This window comes from Heteronotia binoei, chromosome 2, assembly GCF_032191835.1.
Source record: "Heteronotia binoei isolate CCM8104 ecotype False Entrance Well chromosome 2, APGP_CSIRO_Hbin_v1, whole genome shotgun sequence".
Classification (NCBI taxonomy): domain Eukaryota; kingdom Metazoa; phylum Chordata; class Lepidosauria; order Squamata; family Gekkonidae; genus Heteronotia; species Heteronotia binoei.
The window spans coordinates 200,203,555-200,222,953 of record NC_083224.1 but is presented as its reverse complement, the minus strand read 5'-3'; the positions used below and the strand labels follow the sequence as shown (position 1 = coordinate 200,222,953).

The 19,399-nt window shown below is 47.1% G+C and overlaps 1 protein-coding gene across 1 annotated transcript in view; it reads left to right on the top strand.

Moving 5' to 3' along the window:
* LOC132567470 (phospholipid-transporting ATPase ABCA1-like) overlaps nucleotides 1-19,399 on the top strand; it is a 202,481-nt gene that overhangs the window by 129,633 nt on the left and 53,449 nt on the right. Inside the window, exons 38-44 of the mRNA XM_060233146.1 lie at nucleotides 1,825-1,919; nucleotides 4,220-4,252; nucleotides 8,488-8,593; nucleotides 9,974-10,048; nucleotides 17,068-17,237; nucleotides 18,507-18,684; nucleotides 18,804-18,919. Coding sequence (XP_060089129.1) covers nucleotides 1,825-1,919; nucleotides 4,220-4,252; nucleotides 8,488-8,593; nucleotides 9,974-10,048; nucleotides 17,068-17,237; nucleotides 18,507-18,684; nucleotides 18,804-18,919 — 773 coding nt within the window. The remainder of the gene's footprint in view (nucleotides 1-1,824; nucleotides 1,920-4,219; nucleotides 4,253-8,487; nucleotides 8,594-9,973; nucleotides 10,049-17,067; nucleotides 17,238-18,506; nucleotides 18,685-18,803; nucleotides 18,920-19,399) is intronic.

Genomic DNA, 19,399 nt, shown 5'->3' with positions numbered 1-19,399 from the left:
GCTCCCTCCTCCACACTTCCTTCCCATCCAAACTGCCTAGTTTGCCTAGTGGGAGGGCCGGCCCTGCACGAACCAACTGTGTCCCAAAAGGACACCGCCGCTGCTCCCTCCTCCACACTTCCTTCCCATCCAAACTGCCTAGTTTGCCTAGTGGGAGGGCCGGCCCTGCACGAACCAACTGTGTCCCAAAAGGACACCGCTGCTGCTCCCTCCTCCACACTTCCTTCCCATCCAAACTGCCTAGTTTGCCTAGTGGGAGGGCCGGCCCTGCACGAACCAACTGTGTCCCAAAAGGACACCGCCGCTGCTCCCTCCTCCACACTTCCTTCCTGTCCAAACCGCCTAGTTTGCCTAGTGGGAGGGCCAACCCTGCACGAACAACTGTGTCCCAAAAGGACACCGCCGCTGCTCCCTCCTCCACACTTCCTTCCCATCCAAACTGCCTAGTTTGCCTAGTGGGAGGGCCGGCCCTGCACGAACCAACTGTGTCCCAAAAGGACACCGCCGCTGCTCCCTCCTCCACACTTCCTTCCTGTCCAAACCGCCTAGTTTGCCTAGTGGGAGGGCCGACCCTGCACGAACCAACTGTGTCCCAAAAGGACACCGCCACTGCTCCCTCCTCCACACTTCCTTCCCATCCAAACCGCCTAGTTTGCCTAGTGGGAGGGCCAGCCCTGAAGATGGGTGGTCATATTTGCCTGTAGCAGGAGAAAAGAGCAAGAGTCCGGGAGCACCTTCGAGACCAGCAACAGTTCTGGCAGGGGATGAGCTTTCGTGAGTCACTGCTCACTTCTTCAGAGAGCTTGAGATGGGTGACAGCGTTAGTCTGTCTGGACTCTGTAGCAGGAGAAAAGAGCAAGAGTCCAGCAGCACTTTCAAGACTAACAACATTTGTGGTAGGGGAGGCACTTTCATGAGTCACTACACACTACGCACTTCTTCAGATAGATCAGGGGTGGCCAAACTGCGGCTCAGGAGCCACATGTGGCTCTTTCACACGTATCGTGTGACTCTTGGATAAACATTTAAAGTTAAAGCTGCTTTCTTTCCACCTCTCCCTCCTTTCCTTCCTTCCTCTTTATCTCTCTTATTCTCCCCTCTCTCCCTTCTCTAAAGTTAAATGTGTTCTCTGAGTCCTGCCTCAATGCTATGCCAGCTTCTGTCTTTCCTTCAGAAAATACTCAGTTGAATTGCTTCTTTGAAGTCATGAGGCAATTTACTCTGAAAAATAATTTATCCCTTTCAGTCCTTTCACCAAGCTGGCTGGCATGAAGGCAGAGTGGGGCTTAAAGTTAAAGCTGATATTTAAAGTTAAAGCTGCTATCTTTCTACTTCTACCTCCTCCATCTATTTACTTTCTTTCCACCTTTTTTCTTCCATTCTCCTTTCCTTCCCTCTCCCTCCCTCCCACCCCCAATTTGTTTGCTTTGTTTCTCTTTCTCTTTCCCCTTCCTCCCCCCACCATCTATTTGCTTTCTTTCTACCTCTTTCTTTCTTTTCGCCTTTCTTTTGCTCTCTTTCTCCCTCCCTCCCTCATTTGTTTCCAATTGACAGAACGAGAGACTGCTTGCCAAAATATATCACTTTCCAGAAAAATTTCAGAAAACAAACAGTTCTCACTATCTAGGAGTTCAGTTTATTTCCATCATAAATAAGATGTTGTGCCAGCAGCTCAAGGCTGCTTTTATTCTTGTCTGATGCGCTCTCTCTCTTTCTTATCTGTATGTGTAATAATATATAACTGCACACGGTCCCAAGCCACGTAGGGCCTTTGTGGTAGTTGTCTAGTCTGCCCTTGGTGACAATTGTGTCTCCCCATTCCAGATGCAGACGGAAACTGGTTTCACCCTGCAGAACCTCTCGGGAAGGAACATTTCGGATTACCTGGTGAAAACATACAGCAAAATCATGCAAAACGAGTGAGCATGGTTCCTGGTGGTTTGAGACAGGCAGGCTGCAATCAGGATCGCCAAGCTTTGCAAACAAAGCAATTTAAAATGCACATCAATACTTTAAAAAGAGCTGCTTTCCACCTGTAATATTGTGGGATCTACTTAGGGGTGTCCTGATGCCCCATGGCGCCCTAGGCAGACTCAGTCTGATGCCCCCTACAGCACCCCCCATGCCTCCTCCCCACAGCTCTGTGCTCCCCCCGCTGCTCCTCCTCCCTCCCCCACCATATGCCGATTTCAATGCCGGAACCGGCACTAGCACTGCATTCCAGCTGTCTAAAGCGGGTGTCAAACATGAAGTTTGGGGGCCAAAATAGGCCCTTGAGCAACTGGCTGTCATCTGCTTCCTTCTTCTTATCTCTTGCTTCCTTCTGCATAATAGCTTGCTTTGCGAGGCTTGCTCAGTTGCGCAGCAGAGCTACTGAGCCAAACCTCTCTTCCTTCTATTGACTGAGGCCCCCCCCCACAAGTCCCTGGGGAAGGAAGGAAAGAGCCAGAGCTTCCTTTGCCTAATTCCTTGGATCCCATGGGAGAAATACAAAGAAAGCACCTTTGAAACTAATGAGTGCTAATGCTTTAAGCATGTTTTAAGTTTTTAAAAAATATATATATTTGTGTTTGTGTTCTTTATAAAATTTATATCTTTGCTACCTAATGTTAAATAGGTACACACGTGGCCCTGCCCAACGTGGCTCGGACGAACTCAACGTGGCCCAGCCTCTCAAGGTCTCATTTGTGTCAGATCTGGCCCTCATAACAAATGAGTTTAACATCCTGATCTAAAGCTTACCACCACCACCCCGGCCCCGCCGACCACTCGATCGGCAGGTAAAACCGCGCTGCGGGGCCACGTTCGCAGTCTGTCCGGACCAGTGTCCTGAAAGGGCGGCCCTGCTGCCACTGACTCCTCTCCTCCCCACCTTCTGGATGGGGGAGGAGTCAGCGGTAGTGGGGCTGCCCTTTCAGGATGCTGGTCCTGACAGACTGGGAACGCGGCCCCGCGGCACGGTTTTACTCGCCGATCGAGTGGTCAGCTGTGGGGGGGGCACTTTAGATAGCCGGAATGCAGCGTTAGAGCCGGTTCCAGCATTGAAATCGACATGGGGTGGGGAAGGGAGGGAGGAGGAGGCGCGGGGGGGGGCAAACTAGGCGTTTACCTAGGGGGGAGGGGGGAGGCCGAATTTGCTGCCCCTGCCCTGCTGGTGCCCTAGGGCGACCGCCCAGTTTGCCTAGTGGGGGAGCCGGCCCTGGTTCTACTCATTGAAGAGGCGAGGTGGTAGTGAAACGTCAGTTCTTTGTTGGATACAGCACTGGGATGGCTGTAGTTCAAGACTGCCTGACTGGGCCAACGGGGCCCACTGTATACAACCCTGGGTTCCCACACAAGCACGTCATTGGATCATTCAAACCAGCAGGGGGCTTGTGATTGGAGCAGGGCAGCAGAAGTTTGGATCCTGCTGCCTATTGTTCCCAAGTCCCCAAGCTCAGTCCTTCTGGCTCCAATGAGCCTGGCAGGAACACACAGCAACAGTCTATGCATTAATCCACATACATAACACCACCCCAGTCATAGGGCAGCGGAGTTTTAATACGCTTGTGTTTTAAAGAAAAACAGCTTAAAAACAAAACACCCCCCTGGTGGTAAACACCGTCTGAGGAGAGACATGCCTTCCTGTGTGAGAAATATGGAAGCAAGGCCTCTTGTAGACCAGATGTTAATCCTGTTTTGGGAGTGTCCCACTTCAGGACTTGCCATAATTCATTCTCAACAACCAATCAAAATATCCTGACCGGGGGAAAGGCGCTCTAGACTGATCTTCTCTTCCGCATATATAAGGGGATGGGAGAGCAGTGCATTATGACACCCCCCTCCCACGTTTGTGCTTTGCGTGTGACTGGGATAGTCCAGAAACTGGGTTACTCTTTCAGTTCCATTTCCTGGGGCTTTTGAAGAGGCCTTCCTCCGTCTCCTGCACAAGAGGGGAAAACCTCTCTTTCGGCATCCCGTGGAAACAAAAAAAGCAAGCATCAAATCAAATTTTTACAAAAGTCTGGCAACTTAATTAATAGATTAAAGCTTCCATGGTTAATTGGCGAGGATTTCACGAATCAGCCTGAAGGAACGGCATTGCTGATAGATGATTCTTCTGTGTGGGGGTGCCATGAACCTGCATGGATTCACCAGTTGTCTCCTTATGCACGCTTCATTTTTGGCACCCTCAGTAATAACTCTTGTCTTTCTTTCTGTCTCTTAAAATATCTTTTAGGTTAAAAAACAAGACGCAGATTACTGAAACGTGGTAAGACACTTTTTTGTTTGTTTCTCAAACGAGTATTTTCCTAGACGGGTGATCTGGCCTGCTTTGGGTTCTGGTTCTCGTTGGTAACTGCTTTTGATCTTGTGCAAGGATCTTTGGAGGTCTAACTCTTGGCGTTGTTTTTGTGACAACAGACTAGGTGTGTCCATTTTTCTGGGGGACCCGGAAAATTCGTCTCCCTGTTTCCAAATACCAGAATTTGAGGGCATCCAAGGAAACTGAAGGGCGGGCAGTTGGTTCAGGGCGGACAAAAATAAATACTATTTAACACAAAGAGTGATTAAAATGTGGAATTTGCTGCCAGTGGATGATGATGATGATGGTGGTGAAGAGATTACATTAATGCCCTGCCCTTCACTACCCAAAGGAGACTTAGAGTGGCCTACAATCTCCTTTCCCTTCCCCTCTCCATGACAGACACCCTGTGAGGTAGGTGTTCTTGAGAGCTCTGACAGCAACTGCTCTTTCCAGAACAGCCCCTGACAGAGTTATGATGGGCCCAAGGTCACTCCAGCTGGAGAAGTGGAAAATCAAACCCGGTTCTCCCATATAAGTGTCCATGTAGTGATGGCCACAGAGAGCCCCGTGGCGCAGAGTGGTAAAGCTGCAGTACTGCAGTCCTGAGCTCTGCTCACAACCTGCGTTCGATCCAGCAGAAGCTGGGTTCAGGCAGCCGGCTCAAGGTTGACTCAGCCTTCCATCCTTCCAAGGTCAGTGAAATGAGTCCCCAGCTTGCTGGGGGGAAAGTGTAGATGACTGGGGAAGGCAATGGCAAACCACCCCATAAAAAGTCTGGCGTGAAAATGTTGTAAAAGCAATCTCACTCCAGAGTCAGAAATGACTGGTGCTTGCACAGGAAACTACCTTTACCTTTTTTAGTGATGGCCACAGGAATAGACAACTTTCAAAGGGGATTAGATAGATTCATGGGAGATAAGTCTATCAATGGCTGCTAGCCATGCTGACTGTGGGAGACCTCTACATCCAGAGGCACTAATCTTCTGAATCTCAGAGCCAGGAGGAAACATCAGGGGAAGGCCTCAGCCTCTCTGCCCTGTTGTTGGCCCTCCAGAGGAATGGGTTGCCCACTGTGTGAGACAAGATGCTGGACTAGATGGACCACTGGTTGGATCCAGCAGGGCTTCTCTTTTCTTATGGCCCAGCATCTCTTAACACTTTCCCTCTGAGAATTAGCCTGGAAATAGAGAACAGAGTACAGAAAAGAGTCCAGAAGTCTGAACTACCAGATTTTTGGGGCCTAACTTGACCTTGGGCTTAGCCACTCTCAGCCAAATCCACCTCACAAGGATAAAAGCGGGTCAGTATGGGGTAGTGGTTAGAGTGTTGGACTAGGATCAGGGAGAGACAGGTTCGAATCTCCCACTCTGCCCTGGAAGGTTGCTGGGTGAGCTTGGACCAGTCACGTGCTCTCAGCCTAACCTGCCTCACCAGATTGTTGTGAAGGTAAGGTGGAGGAGAGGAGAGTTAATGCAAGCCACTTATGTCCCCATTGGGAAGAAAGGTAGGTTATAAATAAAGTAAATTTTTATTTTATTTTGTTGTATCAGATTTATATCCCGCCCTCCCCTAATGGGCTCAGGGCGGCTGACAACAAAAACCACATTGAATACTAAAAACAATATACAATAAAATCAATTCTACAAATTTTAACCATAAAATCCAAGATGCACGTTGGTGTTTCTCAATATCTATATTTGTCCAGGGGGACTGTCAGTGTTGTGGGACATTTGCTACCTCCCCTTAACTATTGAAGGCAAGCTTAAATAGTTCGGTCCCACAGGCCTGGCGGAACTGTGGCAGGTCCCGCAGGGCCTTGATGTTTTCGGGGAGGGCATTCCACAAGAGCGGGGGCTATTGTCCAGAATGCTCTGGCTCTAGTGGTGGACAATCGAACTTCTTTCAGTCTGGGAATCTGGAGGAGATTTGGGGACCCTGAATGGAGTGCTCTCTGGGGCACATATGGGGAAAGGCGGTCCCGAAGGTCCCAGGCCATATTGGGCTTTAAAGGTTATAACCGGCACTGATAAGCCATGGGAGGAGAGAAATGTGTGTGCTCTCCTGAGCTCCTTAGAGGGAGCAGGGATTGAAATGGGATGGCCTGTGCTCCCCCCCTCCCTGTTTTGCTGGCATAAATACATCTTCCAGTGGATCACTGTACTCTACGGTTCACTGAGCAAAACACTGAAATGCCAGATCAAATATCCAACTAAAATACAGGCGGAAATATGTTGATATGTGTGTGGGGGGGAGGGGTTCAAAAAGATGAATAAATAAAATCTGAAGAGAGAAAGGCCAAAAAATTAGAATACCTGTGAAATGACTTGGTGTTTTTTTTGGGGGGGGGGCAACAGTGGGAGGGCTTCTAGTGTCTTGGCCCCACTTCTGGACCCCCTGATGGCACCTGGGTTTTTTGGCCACTGTGTGACACAGAGTGTTGGACTAGATGGGCCATTGACCTGATCCAACATGGCTTCTCTTATGTTCTTATGACAGGACAGAACTAGTGCATTTGTCTGTGTACAAATCTCTTCCAACGTTCCCTCGATTTTTTCCCCCTCCACTGAGTGGAGCAGTTCACATCCAGAGCAGAATGTAACTGCTGTTATCTTGGAATGAAGATGATTAGGAAACTTGCAGTGTGGAGTTAGGAAAAACAAGAAAAACACTTCGTAACCATACGTTGCAATGTGAGTGCATGCACACTCTTTACTCAAACAATACCATAGAAGAATTCCTATAGGTCTCTTAAAGCAAAAATACAGCCTGTTGATGAAACTCAAAATTTCAAAAGTTTTCAGGCAAATTCTGCTGTTGTTCTCATCCTTTCATTGAAAGACGCAGGTAGACCCGACTTCTCCTCTTTGTAGAGTAATTCAACAGATGTAGTTGCGGCGGAACCCGTGCTTAAGGCAACAGCTCTTAATCACATCTTAATGGTGCGCATGAACGGTTCTCAGAGTGTGTAAAGAGTGTGTATGTGCTCACATTGCAACATATGGTTACGCAGTGAGAGTCAGTTTGGAGTAGTGTGCGGACTCTGATCTGGGAGAACCGGATTTGATTCCCCACTCCTCCACTCCCACCTGCTGGAATGGCCTTGGGTCAGCCGTAGCTTTCGTAGGAGTTGTCCTTGAAAGGGCAGCTGGTGTAAGAGCTCTCTCAGTGCCCCCCCACCTCACAGGGTGTCTCTTGTGGGGGAAGAAGATATAGGAGATTGTAAGCCGCTCAGCATCTCTGATTCAGAGGGAAGGGCGGGGTATAAATCTGCAATTCTTCTTCTTTTTCATAATCTTGGAATGGGCAGTGCAAGACACTGCGTGGCTCCAGACTGCGGCTGAGCGGGGCTTCCTGTGCCGAGAGGGCACACTGCCTTCCCTTCCTGAAAGCCATCCTATGAAGACAAAGCGTTATCTCTGAACTAGCCCTTGACTTGCTGTTCTGACAACTTCCCCGCCTTGAGCGGATGCGCATGAATCAGACCCTCGGTCCATCAAAATCAGTATTGTCCACTCAGACTGGCAGCGACTGTCCAGGGTCTCAGGCAGAGGTCTTTCCCATCATGTTTGGACCTTTGAACTGGAGATGCCGGGGGCTGAACCTGGGACCTTCTGCATGCCAAGCAGATGCTCTACCACTGAGCCATGGCCCCTCTCCAAGTGGCTTCTGCTTCTCAGAGGTGACCAGACTTATATAAAGAAGAAGGAGGAAGAGGAAATTGGATTTATACCCTGCCCTTCACTTGGAGGCTCAGAGCAGCTTACAACCTCCTTCCCTTCCCTTCCCTTCCCTTCCCTTCCCTTCCCTTCCCTTCCCTTCCCTTCCCTTCCCTTCCCTTCCTTCCTTCTCTTCTCTTCTCTTCTCTTCTCTTCTCTTCTCTTCTCTTCTCTTCTCTTCTCTTCTCTTCTCTTCTCTTCTCTTCTCTTCTCTTCTCTTCTCCTCACCACAGCACACACCCTGTGAGGTAGATGGGGCTGAGAGAGCTCTTTTGAGAACTGCTCTTGAGAGAACATCTCTTCTGAGAACTAGTGTCTGACCAAAGGTCACCCAGCTAGCTGCATGTGGAGGAAGGGAAATCAAACCCAGTTCTCCCATATTAAAGTCCATGCTCTTAACCACAACACCAAACTGGCTCTCAACAAAGGGAGCAGGCCAGCCTCCTAATGACTTGGTTTTATTCCTTCCTCTGTTTCCACAAGGTACGGTGGATTCTCTGTGGGGGCCCACACCTTCCAGGGTCTGCCAACCCCCGATACGGTGAACACCACTGTTCAGAAGGTCCGTGCCTTTCTCAGCATCACTAAGGTGAGGCCTGGCTTGAGACTGGCTGGGAAAGGGGAGGGGATGGAGCGATGGAAGCTGGGGCTACGTTGGGGCTGCATAGCCACCATCATTTCAGCTGGGACCAGAAATGGTTGACTTTCTCATACAAAAGGCTGGCTAAGGAAGGCCTGGCACATTTCACTCCCCTCTGCTCATGCAGCAGTGGTTTGGAATACGCTCCGTTAGCTGCAGGGCACCAAATGAATCGGCCACGCGTGGCACCACGAGCGACCGTGTGCATACATTGAAGCGCATGGTGTGCTTAGAGGAAACAACGTGCATTGATTCCCTGCTTGGCAATTTGAACTGAGTTTAAACAAAGCCCTGAGTTTGAAAAACTTGCACCAATGAGCCTTTAACACGTCCAAAAGCAAATGTTGAGATGGTTGTTCAGCAGGGGCGGGGGGGGGGGAAGGGGCAGAAAATAAAGACTGCCTCTGTGGAAGCTGGAAATCCTGCAGTGATGGGGTGCGGGGCTGTCCCTTAGCCCTCTGACCCTAAGCCCCTTGATCTGTTGAAGAGTTACTATTAGAGTTGTGCACGACCTCACTTCCTGACATTTTTGTAGTTGGCTCCGCCTCCTGTGGCAGCCATGTTGTAGATGTGACCACCACCTTACGTCAGAATTCCCAAAGTGCATGCAGGCTTGAAAAAGTTGGGGACCCCTGCCTTAGGCCATCCGCTGTCTGAAGAGCTAAGTTCTTCTTCTGTAGTCTGCTCTGTGGTGGGTTTCCCTACCCCGGCTGCCCCTCCATTCCCCTCACAATGCCTGGCTGTGTTTTTGAACATTCCGTGCCTTCTCTCTCCCCTGCCGCAGGCAGCTTGAATATTTGTGAACATTCCTTGATGTTATAGCAGCTTGTCTTCTGTTGAAGTGATGGCGGTGGAAAGAAAGTGCACCCAGTTCTTAGCCTTAAGCTCCTTCATGTTTCCTTATCGCTTTCTCTAGACCAGGGGTGGCCAAACTGTGGCTTAGGAGCCACATGTGGCTCTTTCACACATATTGTGCGGCTCTTAAAGCCCCCACTGCTCCATTCGCCGTCTTGGAGAAATAATTTATCTCTTTAAATCACTTCTCCAAGCCAGTGGCTTGGAGAATACATTTACAGTTAAAGTTGCTTTCTTTCTACCTCTCCTTCCCTCTTCCCTCCCCCATCTATTTGCCTTCCTGACTGCCTCCCTTCTTCCAGCTCTCAAACATCTGATGTTCATGTCTTGCGGCTCTCAAACATGTGATGTTTATTATATGTGGCTCTCATGTTAAGCAAGTTTGGCCACCGCTGCTCTAGACTTTTAAAATCAGACACTCAAGCTTCTAGTCCTCCTCACCCAGTTGTTTCCTAATATTTCTTAAACCCTCAGGGAAGTTCTCTGGACAGGCTTTTCAGCAGCCTTAGCGGCTTCGTTGATGGACTGGAGACCTCCGAGAATGTCAAGGTTGGTTCTTGTTTAAAGATATTAAGAAAGGGGTGGGGAAAAAGACAAGCCAGTACTGTCGTCCCCTTGAATAGATCTCTGGTGTGGCTCTTATCTGCATACAGGGCCAAAAAATTTGAGCCCAGTAGCACTTAAAAGCTAACAAAAGTTTCCAGGGTATAAGCTTCCGTGAGCCCAAGCTCACTTCCATCAGATACTTTGGCTCACAAAAGCTTATAGTAAGGTTGTCCTGGGTCTTGCCAGCGGGGGAGAGGGAGGGAGTCTTCCAGGAGGGGGGCAGGGGTCTGCCCCAAAGCAGCAACATTGCCAACGCAATGCCATCATGTCAAGCCCCGAGATTCCCAATAATGAAGTCCTTTGTTTTGTTTCAAATAGACTGTTTTATTTAGGAATTCAAAGGTGCCCCAAGGAACATGGTCCTTGGAAAGACTGAGATACCAGAGGTTACACGGTGCTATATAGGGTATCATAAACCGTTACAAAAAAGCGCTTCATTCAAATCTAAAGTTCAAAGGGTAAAGCAGTGACTTTCTTTTACACTACAAAAGCATTCTAACACTACTTCTCGAACTGATAACAGGCCTGTGAAAATGAGGGAGTGCACTCTTCAGACACAGCATACCTTCCCAGTAACATAAACATTCTTGGCCAGATGGCAAGGGGAACGTGGCGGATAGGCTATAAATAATGGAGAAGGACCAGAGCATTGGTTTGACATTTGCTCGGCAATTTTATATCAAAATAGTCAGGCTTGACACATCATCACATTGGGGACGTGGGGGTGCTCTGGTTCGAGGAGAAAATTCTATGGCAAAATTGTTCTCAAACCATAGAGTTTTGCCCTCAACCCAGAGTGTCATTGCATTGGATGAGGGCTAGAAGCTTGAGGGTCTGATTTGAAAAACGTCTGTTAGTCCAAGGTCACTTTTGTTAGATACTTTGACTCACAACAGCTTATTCAGGGGAGGGGGGATGCTTATGAGTTATGCTCATGAGCTCCACCACCCATTTTTCTGCAAAACAACCCCAGGTCTTAATCATTTAATAATTTCAAATTTAGGAAGTAAAACATCATTATTACAGTATTTTGAGGTACAGTGTTCTTTAAAAGAATAAACAAGAACGTTCTTAGTTGCAACGTTCTAGTAACCGTAAAAAGATTAGACAGATTTTTATGTTAAATTTAAACCATCCTACAAGCCTAGGTATTATCTTAGCAGGCCTCAAATTCAATGGGAACTCACAGGAGCACAACCCCTAAACCTTTCTGAGAGTTCCACCTCCTCCTTCTGAGAGTTCCACCTCCTTGTCCCTTGAATAGTATGTGCAGCTGCATAACAATCCCTGGATGAGCTCCACCACCTATTTTTCTACAAAACGACTCCTGTATCTTAGTCATTTAACAATGTCTAAGTCTTATTATCAGGTTGTTTGGTAGGAAAAAAAAGGTGCAGGAGCTCAGTAGCATCTCTCATTTACACATGCCCCAGGACCTGTGTGCAGCGGGGACAGAAGTCCCCACTGCATGCAGATCCTGGCTGGAGGTTCAGGAGCTGCACTCCTATGAGCTCCTGCTTCAAGCCCCGCTTATTATTACAGAAAACGCTAGCAGAATACTGAATAATAAAAAGAATTGTAATCAATGTCTCCATTGCTTCTAATGTAATATACAAATAGTTTTAACAACCAAGATACCTAACTATTCCCATAATATGAGTAATAGGCTTGCCATTTTCGCTGAATTTCTTTCAGTGGTCCGGGGCCCTGGGGGTTTGGGTCAGTGGCCAGGTTAAGGGAAGGAGGGGTTTCTAGCATTGGGGGGAAGTCACACCTGGTGGATAGTTTCCAGCACGGCTTTTTTTGAGCAGGAATGCACAGGAACGCAGTTCTGACTGGCTTGGTGTCAGGGGGTGTGACCTACTATGCAAATGAGTTCCTGCAAAAAAGTCCTGTGAAAAACAATGGTGAAAAATAGCTCTGGTTTCCAGTATCCAGCCTTGTTGGCAGTATTCTTATTCTTATTTGTTAAACTTGATGAATCGCCCCATCCTGGCTAGTGCCAGGCTCTGGGCAATGTACAACATTAAAATAAATATGTATATTAATATCAATCAAGTCAGTTACATTAAAGAGCCAGTTTGGTGTAGCAGTTAAGTGTGCGGACTCTTATCTGGGAGAACCGGGTTTGATTCCCCACTCCTCCACTTGCACCTGCTGGAATGGCCTTGGGCCCGCCATAGTTCTCTCAGGAGTTGTCCTCGAAAGGGCAGCTTCTGGGAGAGCTCTCTCAGCCCCACCCGACTCACAGGGTGTCTGTTGTGGGGGGAGAAGGTATAGGAGATTGTAAGCCGTTCTGAGTCTCTAATTCAGAGAGAAGGAAAAGGAAAGGTCACCTGTGCAAGCACCAGTCGTTTCCGACTCTGGAGTGACATTGCTTTCACAACGTTTTCACAGCAGACTTTTTATGGGGTGGTTTGCCATTGCCTTCCCCAGTCACCTACACTTTCCCCCCAGCAAGCTGGGTACTCATTTTACTGACCTCAGAAGGATGGAAGGCAGTCAACCTTGAGTTGGCTACCTGAAAACCCAGCTTCCGCCGGGGATCAAACTCAGGTCATGAGCAGTGTTTAGGACTGCAGTACTGCAGCTTTAACACTGCACCACAGGGCTCTTTCAGAGAGAAGGGCGGGATATAAATCTGCAGCCATCTTCTTCTTCTAAAAAGAGAACCCAGTACAAGTGATGCTTTTGTTGTTAAAGAAAATTAAAGAGTATGGTGAGATAGCTGGCTTTTATATTAATAAAGAAAAATTGAAAATCCTTACTAAGAATCTGACACTAAGCAAACAGAAAGAATTACAAAATGCCACTGGATGTGAAGTTGCTTCCAAAGTAAAATATTTAGGTGTGGAAATGACGATGAAAAACATTGACTTATATAAGAACAATTATGAAAAGCTCTGGCATAAAATAGAAGGTGATATGTTAAAATGGAATAAACTAAACGTATCTATGCTGGGAAGGATATCTGCAATTAAAATGAATGTTCTACCAAGGATGATGTTTTTATTTCAAACTATCCCAATAGTGAAAGATAAGAAACAATTTAACCTATGGCAAAGAAAGATTTCAGAGTTTATTTGGGCGGATAAGAAACCAAGAATCAAAATGAAAATCTTAACAGATGTGAAAGAAAGAGGCGGCTTCCAATTACCTGATTTAATGCTATATCATGATGCAGTTTGTTTGGTATGGATTAAGGAATGGATGACTTTGTTCAACAAAAAATTATTGGTGTTAGAAGGACATGGAAATATCTTTGGCTGGCATGCATATATGTATTACGGGAAAGAGAAGATGGATGGTTTTTTTTCACATCACTATATAAGGAGGAGTTTGCTGAATACTTGGAAAAAAATGTCAGACATTGAACGTCGAAATAAGCACAAATCATTCTGTTGCAAAATTAATCCATTTATTCGAGAACTAGTGGTCTGGGATAGAAGCAGATTGAGTTTGATACATTCCAAGGTTACTCTTGGACTTTTGTAGAAGAAAATAACATAACAAAGAAACCATTCTTACACTCTGAGAGGCAGTTGTCTGTTCCCACATTCCCTTATCTCATTCCCAGGAAGGATCCCTGCTGGTTACCTTGAGGCATACCATCTTCAAAGGCTTGTGGAGCCTGTGGATGCCAAGTGAGAAATTCCTCCCATGGGATTTACAACCTTCCCTCTGCGTTTGAAATGCACAGCTGTATGCTCAGGGTTAGTAATAGCAAACAAGATGGCGTTAGTCAGGTCAAGGGACTAAAAGTGAATTAAAGCAGTTACAATGTCTGACATACTGCCCCCCCTAAGCTCGTGCTCGGGGTTTGTCTGGGTGCAGTAGGTAAAATTTCTTTAGAAGCTGGGGGGCCCGTAGGTTGGTTGACTTGACCCATTCATCACAGCTGTTGGGGAAGTATTTCCAGTGGACCAGGTAGTACAGCACCCCCCTCTGGACCCCGGAATCCAGGATCTCTTGCACCTCATGGTGGCTCTGGCCCTTCACTTGAATAGGAGGTGGCTCTGGAGGGCGGGGGTGCCAACACGTGGGTCCAGGATCTTTGCGAAAAAGGCTGCAATGAAAAACAGGGTGGATCTTACTAAATAACTTGGGTAGTTCCAGTTCCACTGTCACTTTGTTGATTACCCTTTTGATCTTAAAAGGCCGTAAGAATTTGTATGCCAGCTTCCTGCAAGTTTGCGGCAGGGGCAGGTTTTTGGTTGACAAAAATACACTCTCTCCCTCTTTGAATTCCCATTGTGGGGAGTGCTTTTTGTCAAACTGGGCCTGTAGTCTCTTCGAGGTTTTCCTGGATCACTTCCCACCCTTTCCTGACTCCTTCCCACCACTGCCAGCATGAGCTAGGTGGCGCTGTTCCCTCCCCTGACAGCAGTGTTGGGAAAGGTCACCCTTCGTAGCCATTCATGATCTGAAAGGGTGAGGCTTTGGTTGAGCTGTGCAGGCTGTTGTTGTAGCCATACTCAGTGAAGGGCAGCAATTCCACCCATTTGGATTGTTGGAAATTAATGTAGCAGCGTAGGTACTGCTCTAGAAGCCCATTCACCCTCTCCATCTGTCCGTCCGTCTGGGGGTGGTAAGCCGAGCTCAGCCCTTGTTCTAGTCCGGCCATTTTAAAGAACTCCCGCCAGAAGTTGGCAACAAACTGCGGGCCGCGGTCACTAATGACCTTTTCAGGGAATGACTGTAGCCAAACCACGTGATGAAAGAACAAATAGGCTAGTTTTTTGGCCGTGGGGAGTTGTTTGCATGGTATGAAGTCGAATTTGGCAAAGAACCCTGCCCAGCGGATCTGTTTGGCCGTTAGTTTCCGCCGGTTTGCCTCCGGCTGGTGGGTCAACCGGAGCTGGCGCTCCCCGGATTTGCTCCCAGATCGCGTCCAGCTGTCTCTGCAATTCTCGGGTGATCTGCACGTAGCTGGCTTGGACCTCGTTGTGGATCTCCCTTGCCCAGATGAACATCTCGTTCCGCAAGGGAGGGAACAGCGCCATATAGTAAGTATGGAGATGAGAGGAAACCACTTTGGATTGTGCCAACAGAAGTAATAAGTATGCCGCAAAGTGTAAGGGAAGGGAAATGGGTATCATACGAACAACTGCTAAAGTTCAAGGGGGGCAAAGTTGAAATGAAATTGGTTGAAGAGCTGCAGGACAAATTTGATTGGTTTCAGCTGCTACAAATTAAAAGCTTGATAGAGAAAGACATTAAGAGCACAGGTATAAGACGAGAGAAAACAGAAATGGAGAAAAGGCTGTTGGGCGAGAATGAAAAATTGATCTCAAGGATGTATAAGCTGTTATTGAAATGGTCTACAGAAGAGGAGGTGGTGAAGCCTCAAATGATTAAATGGGCGATTAACTTTAATAAAGAAATACAGATGGAGACGTGGGAACACCTATGGAAGAATTCAATGAAAATATCAACGTGCTATAACATAAAAGAGAGCTGTTTCAAAATGCTGTACAGATGGTACATGACACCTAAAAAGCTAACGAAAATGAGTAATCAAGCTTCAGATAGGTATTGGAAATGTAAAAAACATGAAGGTTCTTTCTACCACATATGGTGGACTTGTGAAAAGGTGAAACAATTTTGGACAATGATTCAACAAGAGATCTCGAAAATCTTGGGTTATAATATTAGGAGAGCACCAGATGTCTTTCTGGTGGGATTACAAATGGAAAGCTTTCCGAAGCAAGTCAGAACATTGTTGTGGTATTTGCTTTCAGCTGCGAGAACATTGTATGCGCAAATGTGGAAGCAAGACAGAATACCTGAAAAATGGGACTGGGTCTTAAAGGTTCTTAACTGGAGTGAAATGGACAAACTTACTAGAATCTTAAAAGACAATAATTTGGAGAAGTTTAAAGAAGACTGGAGTAAATTCCAAAGTTACATGGAAATACAATGAAGGGTGAAGAGACATTTAGTAGTTTATGACAACATTAATTGAACTTTAAATGATAAAGAGGAATCGTGATTATTGAGTTAGTAGAATATAGTTACATGGTAATTATACATATATGAGTTAAGATAAGATTAAGGCAGCTGAAATTCCGGAGTTGATTTTATAACTATGAGTTTTGTGTTCAATAAGTACTAAGTGAATGTTAGCGAAAAGGTTAATGAAAGATAACTCTTTGTGTAAAAATTTTATAATGGTGAAAAGATATTTAGTAGTGTATGACAATATTAATTGAACTTTAAATGATAAAGAGGAATTGTGATAAAAGCATTAGTAGAACATAGTTATTTGGTAAAATATATATATATATATATATATATATATATATATATATATATATATATATATATATATATATATATATATATATGAGAGTTAAGATAAGACTAAGATAGGTGGAACTCTGGAACTGATTTAATAATTATGAGCTTTGTGTTTAATAAGTATTAAATGATTATTAGAGAAAAGGTTCTTGAATGATAATTTTTTCTTTCTAAAGATTTTATAATTGTGAATTTACCTTTAATATGCTTTTAATTTGTTTTAAGTACCGGCGGAGGTCATGAATAAGAGGAGTGGGGGTGGAGGAAAATATGTAATGTATTGGAGAAGTATATTTGAATTTGAATAGATGAATTTATTTCAATATATTGCAAAATAAAAAGTTTGGTTACAAAAAAAAAAGGGACTGCAGTACTGCAGCTTTAACACTGCACCACAGGGCTCTTTCAGAGAGAAGGGCGGGATATAAATCTGCAGCCATCTTCTTCTTCTAAAAAGATTACAAACCCTGATGGCATTTTTAGAGTGCTCATATTCAGTCATTACCTCATCAGGAGTGGCGGGTGATCCCCCCCCAAGAGGGCGTGGGGAGAGAAAGGTGCCAGCATGGCAACCGCCATCGCTGTCCTTATGCAAAGTCCTTACACAGTCCCGGTGCCTTGCTTTGCGAATGCAATTCTCGTTTGCCACGTTTCTATTCCAGGTCTGGTTCAACAACAAGGGGCTACATGCCATGGCGTCTTTCATCAACGTGGCCAACAACGGCCTCCTCCGGGCTAGCCTGCCTGCGGGCGCAGACCATTCATTCTATGGCATTGTAACGGTTAACCAGCCCCTCAACGAGACCCAAAGGCAACTGTTTATATCAACCGCGTGAGTACTGCCTGGTTGTGTACGAAGCTCTCCATTCCCTCTCTGCAAACTGCTTTTCAATGCTGTTGCGGAACTTCCAGCTTTCTTTGCGGGGTGAGGAGCAGGGGAGGGTTGCCTGCAGAATCTGGGAATCTGTGCCACTACGGGGGAGGGAAGGAGGAAGTGAGATGTCATCTGGAAATGAAAAACAAAAATACCCCCCCCCCCCTGAAAGACTTAGAGATGGGAGGGCCATAATCAATGTTCCCTCTAAGCTGTGAGCGACTCAGATCGGCTACTCAGATCAAAGGTTCGCTGAATTTGTTAATTTTACTATTCTGTCATTAGTTCTTCAATCTGTACCATTTTGCATTCTGGGCCACTGCCTGCCAGCTATGTGTGGCTCTGCTCAATGTGCCGGATTCCTCGTCTGATGAAGTGTGCTTAGAGAGCACGCGAAAGCTTTCGTTCCGAATAAAACTAAGTTGGTCTTAAAGGAGCAATCGACTCCTATTTTGTTCTACTATGTCAGACCAACACGGCTGCCCGCCTGGATCTAGCATCAAATTTGTGAGCTGCTGCATAAATTAGCTTGCTCTGTGGCCATTTTCCCTGAGCTAAGACAAAAATACCTGAGCTGAAGGCGAAAAAACAGTGAGCTGACTCACTCTGACTCAGTTTATAGGGAACACTGGCCCTAGTGTATGGGGAGCTTGTCTATCAATCCCGTTTTATCCCAGCCAAAGAAGTCAGGGCAGAATACATGGTTCTCTCTTCCTCTACCTGAGGGCCCCCCATTGTGCTGCCTGTGGGTACCATGGTGCCTGCCAGCCCCTTTCCTGGCACCTACAAAGTGTTTCTGGAAAGTGGGTGGGGCTGTTAGGGCTTTCACCCAGCAGGGCTTCTAATAAGCCCCTGGAGATCTCGTTGGCTGTGCAGATTAAATTAACATTGGTTTGACAGCAGCTGCCACCACAGTGTTTGTTTTATTTTCTCACACGCTCCTTGTTCATGGTGTATTTTTAAAAATTATCGCTCTTGTCCCCTGTGTGGCTCCCCCTCCTGTGGCCTCCATTTTGTGGTTGGTTCTGCCTCCCATGGCAGCCATTTTGTGGCTGCACCCGCCACCCTGTGTCAGAGTTCCAAAGGGGCCCACATGATCAAAAAGGCTGGGGACCCCTGGTCTTCCTTAACCTTCACTGAAATCCTGTGAGGTAGACTAGACAGAAAGAGAGAGAGAGAGAGACTGGCCCCCGGCTCATGTCACTCATAGGCCCGTGTCTTCTCCAGGTTGTCCAGTTTCTTCAGTGTGCTGATTTCCACCTGTGTGATGTTCGCCTTGTCCTTCGTCCCCGCCAGCTTCGTGCTCTTCCTCATCGAGGAGCGGATCAGCAACGCCAAGCACCTGCAGATCGTCAATGGCATGAAACCCTGGGTCTATTGGCTGGGCAACTTTGCCTGGGACGTGGTGAGCTGCGGTGGCTGGCCGGGGCTCAGATTGGGAGCAGCCCTCCTTTCCTGGGGCACTGTGAACCAGCTCTTTGCACCCCGCAGAGGGGTTGACCTTCCCTCGCCTCTTCCCTGCAGTGCAATTATCTCATCCCGGCTGCTCTGGTAGTCCTCATCTTCATCTGCTTCCAGCAGAAGGCCTACGTGTCCCCAGAGAGCCTCCCAACCCTGATTTTGCTGCTGCTCCTCTATGGGTAAGGACCGGCAATGGGGAATCACACCCAGTCCTTGACCATGTGGCAGGTGAAGGTGAGGGAGGGCATGGTGCTGTCAAAGCAAAAGAGTGTGGGGCAGAGATAGAGGCTTCTTTGTTCCCTCTTGCGTATGCACAGTGTGACCAAGAAGGGAGCGGATCACGCCCATCCCCAGCAAGGCTCAGAGGAGCATGGAAGTGCCATACTTTGGTTCCCTCAGTGGGAGATGGGAGATTGTCTCGAAGGCCCCCCCACAGGATGTCACAGGAGGTTCTGGGGTGGGCTGCCCTTCTCTCAGCAGTGCTGGGTCCTCTTCTGGGCTGCAGGCCTCTGCAGACATCCAGCTGTGTCCAGTCTTCTTGCTTGCTCCAACAGTGATTAAAGCCTTTGGTGCAGTCCACGGTGTCAAGTGGATGATTAGCAAGCCAAGTTAACAACGTAAGAACATGAGAAGAGCCCTGCTGGATCAGACCAGTGGTC